The sequence below is a fragment of the Balaenoptera borealis genome, assembly GCF_965194805.1.
Source record: "Balaenoptera borealis genome assembly, chromosome: 2".
In the NCBI taxonomy this organism is placed as follows: Eukaryota; Metazoa; Chordata; class Mammalia; order Artiodactyla; family Balaenopteridae; genus Balaenoptera; species Balaenoptera borealis.
The window spans coordinates 170,915,216-170,926,732 of record NC_138867.1 but is presented as its reverse complement, the minus strand read 5'-3'; the positions used below and the strand labels follow the sequence as shown (position 1 = coordinate 170,926,732).

At 43.1% G+C, this 11,517-nt stretch overlaps 1 protein-coding gene across 1 annotated transcript in view; it reads left to right on the top strand.

Annotated features, from left to right (window-relative positions):
- Nucleotides 1-1,775: 1,775 nt before the first annotated feature.
- AKAP8L (A-kinase anchoring protein 8 like) overlaps nt 1,776-11,517 on the top strand; it is a 29,453-nt gene continuing 19,711 nt past the window's right edge. The window contains exons 1-2 of the mRNA XM_082382889.1: nt 1,776-1,921; nt 8,378-8,452. Of these exons, the coding sequence (XP_082239015.1) occupies nt 1,909-1,921; nt 8,378-8,452 (88 nt within the window). The 5' untranslated portion in view covers nt 1,776-1,908. The remainder of the gene's footprint in view (nt 1,922-8,377; nt 8,453-11,517) is intronic.

Sequence of the window (11,517 nt, the reverse complement as noted above, 5' to 3'; positions counted from 1 at the left end):
ACAAAGGGATCTTTTCCTAACACTTGTGAGCACACCCCTTTTCGTAAGCAATTTTACTGCCTCTCTCAGAGGCGGAGCATTGGATGTTAATGAAGTCAGCAAATGAGGGTAAAATATGGCTTTGGTACATACAATGAGGGAAGCTATGGGATCCAGGAGAGATGTCCTGGGGCCCTGCCTTAGCTTGGAGGGCAGGCAGGCATCCCTGAGGGTGACACTGAAATGAGCCTCACATCTGGAGTGCACATTAATCAGAGCTTTATGTACTTCATATATGGAGTTTTATCAGTGCATCGTGAACCTTGTCCCATGTGGCAGCAAATTCTGCACGAGGCCCATTTTTGGAGGAGGAGTTAAAACATTTTGTTATGGAGAATTCTAACCACACAAAAGTGGAATAGTAAAATGAACCATCATCTACTCATCAGTTATAAACTCATGACCAATCTCTTCAGCTATAAGCCCTCCGTGCCCTCCTCTTTCCTCCATCTGAATTACGGTGAAGCACATCCTGGTCATCAGATCAATTAATATCTTAATGTTTCAGCATATTTCTCTGAAGGATATGGACTTTAAAAAGTGCCATCGTTAAACTAAAGAAATGGGCAATTCCTTAATATCAAAAAGTGAGCAGCAGCATACTTTTTTTTTAATTTACTTTTTTTTTTTTTTTTATTTTGGCCATGTGGTGCGGCATGCAGGATCTTAGCATGCGGGAACTTAGTTCCCTGACCAGGGATCGAACCCGTGCCCTCTGCATTGGGAGCACGGAGTCGTAACCACTGGACCACCAGGGAAGTCCCAGTAGCAGTCTAAGTAAAACAAAACAAAAAAAATGTAAAAGTCATACAGCTTGAATTTTCACAAGCACGACTGAGTATGATTTTCAGTGTCTGCAGCTCTGTCAAGTCATCTCTTAGAAGTTATGAAATGTCTCTGACAGTGTATTCCACACATCCAATGAGGGTGCTGAGGACAGAGCTGGAGCCTGGCTGGGCTACTTACTGCAGAATCTCTAAAGTCCAGAAGAAACAGAGAGGGGTTTAGAGGGGTAGTTCCAGCTTTGACACTTAAGTGTCAAGGACCCTGAGCAAGTCATGAATTCCAAGCCTCAGTTTTCTTATCTTTTAAGCGGGAGTTTTAAAAGAAACTTCCTCACAGATATGAGGGGGCATTTGAAATGATAATACAAATATAGTTACTAAGTATATAATATAAACATGCTATATACTTGTTATCATTATGTAACAGTGGATAACAAAATGTAACATTTCTTTACCGCACCCAGCACCGGACTGAATTATTTGCATACGTTATCATCTCACGTATTTGAACGTGTGCCCAGTATCTTGTTTGGCGCTTAGTTGTAATTTTCATTCCAACATGGTTTTCCCGTGTTCGTTTTCGAGCTCAAGACCAGAGAAGTCAGGAAAGAGCGCAGGTTGGCACAGCACCCCCATGGCAGATCCGGGACTGGAGGTGTGCCCTGCGCTGTTAGATCCGGCTCCCTCCTGCCGGCCTCCAGGGCACAGGCCCTCCTCCAGCCTGGCTGCGCTTGGGCCTCAGGTCTTTCCGTAGTGCACAGCTCCGCCCCTTCGAACACCACAGGATTCCACCTCCAGGCCGTCTCCTCTGAGCCAATCACCATGGTCTCGGGATAACGGGAGGCGGGAATAGGGCAGGGCTCTCACGAGATTGGCAGCACCTTCAGCCACTGGCATAAGGACACTTTGAGATGGACAGCGGGGCCATCTAACAGGTGTGAAGCCAGTGTCCGGAGCGAGCCAATGCGGTCGGGAGGCGGGGCTCAGTTGTGTGTAGAAGGAGCCTCGGGCATTGTCGCCGCTTTCGCGGACTCTGACGAGTGGAGCAGCTGCCTGAGTCTCCGGGTGCAGCGTCGCTACTGCCATGAGCTACACAGGTGGGCCCGGTAGGGTGGGGGTGGGGGGTCGGGTCCGGGTGGGGAGGGGCAGGGATGTGCCAGATCCGCGCCGGGCTCGTCCGTGCCTCCCCCGGGGCCTGGACACTGCCCTCTCTGCGGTCACAAAATGGCGCCGCAGGCCCGTCGCCTCAGTTTCGCGCTCCTCACGCCTAGGCGTCTCAGTTCTCTGTGCTGGCAATCTTGGGTCCCGGCTCCCGGCCGCCAGAAGTCTTGGCTTCTGTCGTCTGTGTCCGTGGGCCTTGGCCTCGGCACCTGAGTTCTCTCTTCCGTTCCTGGCCCAGCCCCCTGGGTCCTCGATGCCTCAAGTCGGCCTTTCTCAGGCCTCGGCCCTTCAGGTCAGTCTGCTGACTCGGCTGCGGTCGCCGTTGCCATACTGCTCCTCGCGCAGTTTCCGTGCAGATGCCGCAGCTGTCCGCACCATCCCCCGCTTTTATCTGCCTCAAGCTGGGAGAGGCGCCAGGCTCGGGGGGGATGAGTAAATCAATATATGAAGGGTTTGGGCTGAGTGGGAATCTCGCGTCCTTAGGTACTGAGCCTGAGCCTTGTGGAGAGTGGCTAGCTTCCACGTTAACTCATTCCACACCTGTCAAATTCATCGTGTCGGGGTTGAATAGACGCTGGAATACTGACAAGAACTCCTCAAGCGTTTTATAGAGGAGGGCAGACCATAACTGACAAACATAGTATATATCGTGGGGTGGTTAGTACCTTGAGGGGGGTCGCTGTATTAAATGGGGTGGCTGGGGACCTGTGAAGAGGTGACATTTGAGTAGAGACCTGAATGGAATGAGGGAGTTAAGGATATCAGGGAGCCTTCGACATAAAGACGCAGTGGCAGGAACTGCCTGACTTGTTAAAAGATCAGCCAAGGAGATCAGTGGGACTTGAGCTAAAGGGAGAGGGCGGATGATGAGATTAGAGAAGGAGCCATAGGATATGCTTGGGTGATTGCAGATCATCCCTGGGTGAATTCAAAGGCTGCCTGGGTTTGCCTTGGGAATATCTGATGAGGCTTCTCAGCCAAGAGCCTCGCTTGTAATGGGGATAGTACAGGCGTGAGCGTGTGTGGTTGCTGGGTAACCTGTATTCTATTTGGAGTGTTTTTAGGACTGAGAATGGAACCTGAGCCTCTAGGGCTGCTCCATAGGCTGCTTTATGTTGGCCTAGACAAGAAGGTAGTGTTAGCCCTCCAGGTCAGGAGCTTGGCAAGAACTCCAGTTTTTAAAGCAACCATCCCTTAGCCCAGTGGTTCTCAACCGGGGGCAGTTTTGCCCTCCAGTGGGCACTGGCAATGTTTGGAGATATTTTTGGTTTTCACTTCTTGGGGTGGGAGTGCTACTGGTGCATCTAGCGGATAGAGACCAAGAATGCTGCTAAACATCCTACCGTGCACAGGATGGCCCCACCAGGAAGAATTATCTGGCCCCAAACATCAGTAGTGCCAAGGTTGAGCAACCCTGCCCTAGCCTTTGTGTACCCTTCCTGGTTCAGGAGGAAAGTCAGTAGGGTTGTTACTGACATATCTGGAATTGAGGTGTGATCCTTTTCACCAAATCTTATTGAGAACTAGAAGACAGTTCTGTGGTTATCAGGGGCAGGATAGCTGAAGAAACCAGGGATAAATGGTGGGGGGCTGTGGGGTAGCTTAATAATGGACCATTTGTTTTTTATAGACAAGGAAACTGAGTTTAGAGAGGTCACAAATGGCCAATTCTGAATTTCAACTCCACATCTTATAGACTGTAATTCTGGGTTTGAGTGGGCACTGAGGTAGCCAAGGTAATGAGGTAATGATTAGTTTTTCCTTGATCTTGATCAACTGAAAGCCACAGTAGATTTATAATGTGAGTCTTTCCCTTTTAAGAAGCAGACCACCGAAGTCAGAGGCATGTAGGGACTTCCCTGGCGGTCCAGTGGTTAAGACTGCACGCTTGCACTGCAGGGGGCACGGGTTCAATCCCTGGTTAGGGAACTAAGACCCTACATGCTGTTCGGTACAGCCCTAAATAAATAAATAAATAAAGTCAGAGGCATTTTATGTCACATTTCAGACAGCTGTTTGCCTGTAAGGAGAACTTCTGGAGGCCTTGAAACAAATGTTACCATTATTAGTACGCATAGAAGGTGATTAAAATAATTTATCTTTTTGATAACTTGTCCATTTTTTGAACCTAGTTTCTTTATGTGTACTTGAGAAAGAATGTTCCATCTCTAGCACTGAGGGGGGGAGATTGGAGCAGTGGAAAAACAGGACAAAAATCCAGAATCAGGTCTTCAAACAAAGGTCTGAAATGCTACCAGTCTTTTTATAGGAACATGTATTATCTCACATATTTTCTGTGTGTTAGGAATGCACAGGTGGTTTAGCTGGATGGTTCTGGCTTGGGATTTCTCATGAGGTTACATTTTGGATGTTAGTTGGGACTGTAATCATCTGAAGGCTTGACTCAGGCTGAAGGTGACTGAGACTCATGTGGCTGACAGGTTGGTGCTGGCTGTTGGTTCCTATACTATCTGGACCTCTCCACAGGCTTACTAGAGGGTACTCACTCTATGCTGGCTAATTTCCCTCAGAGTGAATGATCTAAGAGAGAGCAAGGTGGAAGTCTCAGAAGTCACACTTAGTCATTTTTGCAATATCTTTTTGGTTACACTGGCTATCTCTATTAGTTTGGGAAGAGACAACATAATGTCTGGAGGCAAGAATCATTGGAGGCCATCTTGGAGGCTGGTTATCACCAGATAGTAAAGGTTGGGGGCAACCTAACCCAGTTCCAATTGTCCTCTAATTTTTGTCACTTAATATCATTTCTTCAAAGGATCCCTTTCTAAAAAAAGGAAAAGAATAAAACTGAGAAGCTTTGTGTATTTTTGAGCAAAAAAGATGTCAGAGAGGCTGGCCAAGAGGGAGGGGCTGTGATACAGAGTTATAAATCCATGGTCTGACCTTTCACTTTATATGACCAAAAACTTGATTATTTTATTTTTATTTTTTCACTCAGAGCTTATTTTATTTTTACTCAGAGCTTATCAAGCTGGTAAATTGAACTAAGAAGAGAACGATATCTCAGCCAGACAAGAATTTGTTCATAATTGGAACATAACTGGCTAAAGAAGGTCCTGCCCTGGAGACAGTATTGTGGAAAAGAATATTAATGTGGGGAGGACAGAACTAGAGCAGTTTGCCATTGAGCTCTGAAGGTTTGATGGATTGTCTTTCCTTTCTCCCAGGGAAGAATCAGGCCCCCTCTCCCCTGAATATACATAGATCTTATGCTCCGTGGCTTTCGTGTACTGGGTTCTAGTATGTATTTCTGTTAGCTTGTGGTAGGTTCCAGTTGCAGCTGCAGTACATACCAACCACATTACCTAAAGTCTGGAGCCATTTTGCCAGTGGCACTATTGCTGAACAGACAGGTTTCCAGAAGCTAGTTGAGCAAACAGTGGAAAAGGCCCGTGTAAGGTACTTTTTACCCTGTGAGCCTTCCCCACAGGTCAACCATCTTTAGAATGCTTTCAGTGTTTCTTGTGTACAATTATTGATTATCAAGGGTTAAGATTTAGGTATCTCAGGAAGGTCTTGGGTCCCTGGAGGGAATCTATTCCAGTGTGCCCTCTTTAATTAGGGAAGGTAAAAAATGTTGGATTTGTATACTTCTCTTACTGGCTCTCTCATTCCCCAATGCCCAGTCTCAGTTCTCTCCTCTGGGAAGTAAAGATAAAGTGTGGGTCCACTGATCCTTATTTGAAACCCTTGGAGCTGGGTGTGTTTTGGAATTCTAGCTTGCGAGGACATTCCACAGCACCTGCACTGGGGTGTGGGGCAGCACCTTGTAATTAAATGAAGAAAGATAAAAAATGTCCTCACAGGTCAGTTTTGCCCCAAAATGAGTGTTGACACCACATTTGAGGAGAACACTTGGTTTTCAGACCTTTTTGGAATTGCAGGGTAAGGGTCTTGGCCCTGTCCCTTTTGTTGGCTGTGGTGAGGATGAAATGAAATAATGCAGATAAAGCTCTTAGAACCCTGCAGGGGAAACACTTGTAAAGTTGTTGGCTGCTGTTGCTGTCATCTTTGTTCCTGTGGTCTTAAGAAATGAACATGATGTGTTAATTTCTGCTGCTCTGTGAAGTGAATCAGCCATGCGCATACACACATCCCCTCCCTCTTGGACCTCCCTTCCCCCCCACCCTTAACTTTCTCCCAAACCATTTTGATTATGACTTACTGCCTTCAGCCTCTTCCTTGTCCAATATTGCCTGCATACCTGCCTTTTGACCTGAAGGGGCTGCTTTGATCGTATCACTTCTTTGTTTAAAATTCCATTAATCGTTCATTGGTAATTCCAGAATCGAGTTCGAATTTAAAGACATATAAGGTGTCCTCCATAGATTGCTCTTTTCCCCCTTCCACTGTGATCTCCCATTTTTGTTTTACTGAAATGCTTTGGTGAGCATGCGTCTTTAAAAATCTTAATTCACAGTTCTGATGCTGGAATATCCTACCTTCATCTCCCAGGTTTTCACAGTTATAGTTGTCTTTAGGGTTCAGGACAAATCTCACTTTCACCTTGAAGTCTTAATCTCTTAGCCATGGGACTGTCCCTTTTCTGAAATCTCCTATGGCTTATGTTAACTTTTATTCACTTAGTGTTTTTCATTTATTGCTTTTATTGTATTTTTTCATGGTTGTATGTGATCTTTCCAGTTGTATTGATTAAATACATACAGATATATATATATATTTACGTAGATGTGTGTGTGGGGGGGTGTCCACACATACATATACTCCAAGGGCCATAGATCATCCTTAGCAGATATTGAAGTATTGGAATTGTTTTCTTTGCCTTCTGTGTGGTGGAATTAAAGCAATGGTAAAGAGGGAGGGCTACTTTATTGCTGTAAGAGTACTTTTTCTCATTACATTCACAGCAGAATGTACCTTGTTTTATTCACTAATCATAAGATGAAGGTGTGTAAACTGACTTCTCTATCAGTTTGAAACTTTAGATAATGCCTCTATGTCCTAATTGTTTTAAATGTTTAAAGAGGACAAGCATATAATGTTGCTTAACATGAAAAATGTTATCAAGTGGAATAAAGACTATTTGTTGTTAAAGAACATCAGTTTGGGGGAATTTAATTGAAAACAAAAGTATAAGTATTTTGAAACCATTCTTTACCATGTGTTTCTTAACCATGATCTATGGAGTCAATTTTATTTAATTCTTGAGACCTGTAAAAAGACCTATGTAAAAAGACCTTGTTTTTTCCCTACTCTGAGTATACTAAAATTAAAGAAGATATGTTTAAGGACATTTTCCTCAATGTAAAGAAAGTATTTGCTAAAGTAAAATTATCTTTCACATTAAGTTGCAGATACATAGTTGATATACCTTTCGCCTTATGCACTGTGAATGTTAAATCCACATTCTAAATTTAAAATATTTGTGAGTCCTCCACGGGACTATTTGTAAATGTTTTACATACTAGTCTTGAATAAACATTCAGTATTATAAGAAAAAAGAAAAGAAAAGAAATGAACATTAAAGAGTGTCAACAAATATGTGAATGCCTACCCAGGGAAAGGTACTTTGTGTGTGCTTTTGTTGTAAATAAGCTACTGGAGGTGCTGGCTTTAATTTTTAGGTCGTGAGTTGGTGCTGATGGGAACAGGCGAATATTGCCCCTTATGGTGTCTGTCATAATTTCAGTGCTAAGTGTAAATCATTTAAAAAATGTTTTAAACGTGTAGTTTTAAAGATAGTGTCAGGATTCATCATAATCTGTTATAATCAGCATTTGAGAGCAGTAGTTTCTGGTAGAGGTTCAGATTTTCCTTACCTGGTACTGATTCATTTTAAGTTGAGAAATAGTATGAGAGTTGAGAGGATAGAAATTATATGTATAATCTATAATACTTATTCCATGTCAACATGCTAACCCCAATGCAATTGAAATTACAATTACCTTTGAGAGGTAATTGTAATACACACATTTTTTTATGGGAAAACTAAAAAATACAAAGCCGTTTGGGCTTCAGATTTGGGGGAATGGAAGAGGTATTATTTACCTTAACATTGTTCAAAACTAACCCCCCATTGTTTTTTGAATTGGAGCTCACCTTTCAGTGATTTGATATAAATATTTTCCTCATTCAACTGAATAATTTGGGTACCCATTTATCAAAAGAGGATACTAGTTTGAAGGTTTAAAAGTGTTTATCCAGTTCTTCTGGCATAGCAAGTTAAACATAGCCTGCCTCTCCATTGGTTAATATGTTCTGGAGGTGAAATTAAAGTGTTCAGAAGCTAGAGGTTTTGGTGGCTTTCCAGTGATGGGAGGGTCTGCCAGCGAGTCTCCACTGAAAGGTAGTCTTAGATCATTTTCATGCAACTTGTTTGGGGAAATTAACCACACTGTACCTCTGTTTAGGCTTTGTCCAGGGATCTGAAACCACTTTGCATTCTACATACTCAGACACAAGTGCTCAGCCCACCTGTGACTATGGTAAGTGTGGGCCCCTGGGAATTGGAGGGTGCATGCTCTGCCTTCTTCTAGTGGCAGAGCAATCTGGTGTTTTATTAGTTGCCTTTAACTTTGCTGTCACACTGTCTTTTCCAAACGCAAACTTGTGTGAAATGGTATGGTGGGCTCTTAGAATAGCCAGTGCTTCCCTTTGGGGAATTATGGGAAAGATGTCTGTTATTGAGCAAGCTGGAGTTCTTGGGGCTGTAAAAGATTTGTTCCTTTGACCCTTTGACATTTTGTTAGAAGTACCTGTGGTCTGTGACAAAGATCTGGCTTCAGAAAATCCCCTTGAGGGTCTGGGAAGGAGAACGGCCAATCAAAGTCCAAAGGATTGGGCTTCCCTGGTGGCGCAGCGGTTGAGAATCTGCCTGCCAATGCAGGGGACACGGGTTCGAGCCCTGGTCTGGGAAGATCCCACATGCCGCGGAGCAACTAGGCCCATGAGCCACAACTGCTGAGCCTGCGCGTCTGGAGCCTGTGCTCCGCAACAAGAGAGGCCACGACAGTGAGAGGCCCGCGCACCGCGATGAAGAGTGGCTCCCACTCGCCACAACTAGAGAAAGCCCTCACACAGAAACAAAGACCCAACACAGCCAAAAATAAAAAAATAAATAAATAGTAATTAAAAAAAAAAAAAAAGTCCAAAGGATTGGTCTGAGCAGAAACCAAGCCATTTACTTAGCCCCAGGGTAGTGCATGAGACTCCAGTGTGGGAGAGGCTGCCTGTCTGAATCTAGCAGGCCTTTAGAGACACAGTCAGGCCAGCAGGCTCCTCACACACAGGGTTGAGAGAAGGTTTCTCATTGATTTTTCAACTCTGGACAGACACACTAAATCTCTAATTCAGAAGTAGCCACCTGACAGGATCCATAGATGGTCTGTTGGTGTCCTTCAGCAGCCCAGAACTGCCAGTAAAGCTGTCCTTCTGTGAACTGTGACCCTAGTTGTCTGTCAAGAAGGAGCCCTCTTTAAAGGATTTTGCCTTGGTTACTGAGATGGGTTATTGGTTTTACGGCCAAGGTCTAGGGAAAGACTAAGCCTATACAGTCACATTCCCTCAGGAGTCACTGATTAAGTGGACATAAGTAAGCTCCCTGAAGTATTAGCAGATAGTCTCGGGGCGGGCGGGGGGGGGGGGGGAGAATTAAAATGTTCTGAAAATTGGGCTTCCCTGGTGGCGCAGTGGTTAAGAATCCGCCTGCCAATGCAGGGGACACGGGTTCGTGCCCTGGTCCGGGAAGATCCCACGTGCCACGGAGCAGCTACGCCCGTGCGCCACAACAAAGAGTAGCCCCCGCTCGCCACAACTAGAGAAAGCCCGCCTGCAGTAACAAAGACCCCAGTGCAGCCAAAAATAAATAAATAAATTAGTTTTTAAAAATACTTTAAAAAAATGTTCTGAAAATGAGTAAGGAGGTATCAAGTAGTTCATAAATGAGGAGAAACTTGGTTTGCATGGCTTCTCTGTCCTGCCCTCCCTGCCTCAACCCTTTTAATCAGACATAGTCCCACATTACACATCTTTTTTGAATTATTTTCCCTCAGGTTTATATATTCTGGGTACAGAGCATTTTATCAGATGTGCCATTTGCAAATATTTTCTCCCAGACTGGAGCTTATCTATTTATTCTCTTGACAGTGTCTTTTGAAGAATACAAATTCTTCATTTTGATGAAGTCCAATTCATCAGTCTTTTCTTTGTTTTTGTTTGTTTGTTTGTTTAAGTCTTTTGGCCGCACCACGTGGCATGTGGGATCTTAGTTCCCCGACCAGGGGTTAAACCCGCGCCCCCTGCATTGGCAGCGCAGAGTCTTAACCACTGGACCGCCAGGGAAGTCCCAATTTTTCCTTTAATAGATCGTGATTTCTGGTGGTGTATCTATGAAATTTATGCTTAGCCCAAGGCCACAAAGATTTTCTCCTAAGTTTTCTTTTAGGTGTTTCATAGTCTTCGGTTTTACTTTTATTTTGTGATCCATTTTGAGTTAATATTTCTACCAAGTGTGCAGTATAGGTCAAGATTTTTTTTTTACCTTTGTTGAAAATTAGTTGAACATATACATGTGGGTCTGTATCTGGCCTCTAATTCAGTTCCATTGATCTTTGAGTCTGAATTTCCTATAGTACCTTGCTGTCTTGATCACTATAGTAAGTCTTGAAATTTGTAAACGTGAATCCTCCAGGTTTGTTCTTTTTCCAAAATTGACTTGGATATTATAGTTCCTTTGCTTTTGCATATAAATTTTAGAATCAGTTTGTCAATTTCTATTAAAATTCCTGCTGAGATTTTGAGTGGAATGGTCTTGAATCTATAGATTAGTTTGGGAGAATTGAAATCTTAACAGTATTAAGCCTTCCAGTACATGAACACAGTATGCCACTTCATTTGTTCAGGTCTTTGATTTCTTACATTGGTGGTGTAGTTTTTTGCACACATTTTGTTAGATTTACAGTTAAGTATTTCATGTCTTTAGTGGTATGGTATATGATAGTTTTCAAAAATTCAGTTTCCAGTTGTTCATTGCTGGTATGTAAAGATTTGATTTTTGTATACTGACCTTGTAATAAACCTTTGCTAAGCTTACTTATTCACTAGTAACTCTTTTTTGTAGATTTTTTGGAGTAGTTTTACATAGACAATCATATTGTGAAGCAATAGGAATATTTTTACTTTTCCTTCTGGCTCAGATTGCAAGAATAATATAACAGCATTTAAATAACATTTTGAAAAACAGTCAACCAAGATCCCATCATTTTATATTTAACTTTTGTCAGCATAGTTACTTTAGGTAGTTGAATAACTTACAGGTGGCTAGAATTGTGTCTACGGTTTTGTTTTGCTTACTGTTAGAAGCATTTCCTTGTGCAGCATAAGGCTTAGATTCTTTTTTGATGCCTATGTGATCTCACTGAGTAGGTTGGCTATAATCTGTTCTGATTAACTATTACCTTAAAGTTGAATGTTTACATTGTTTTCTTTTTTTAATTTATTTTAAATTTATTTATTTTTGGCTGCGTTGGGTCTTCGTTGCTGCGCACAGGCT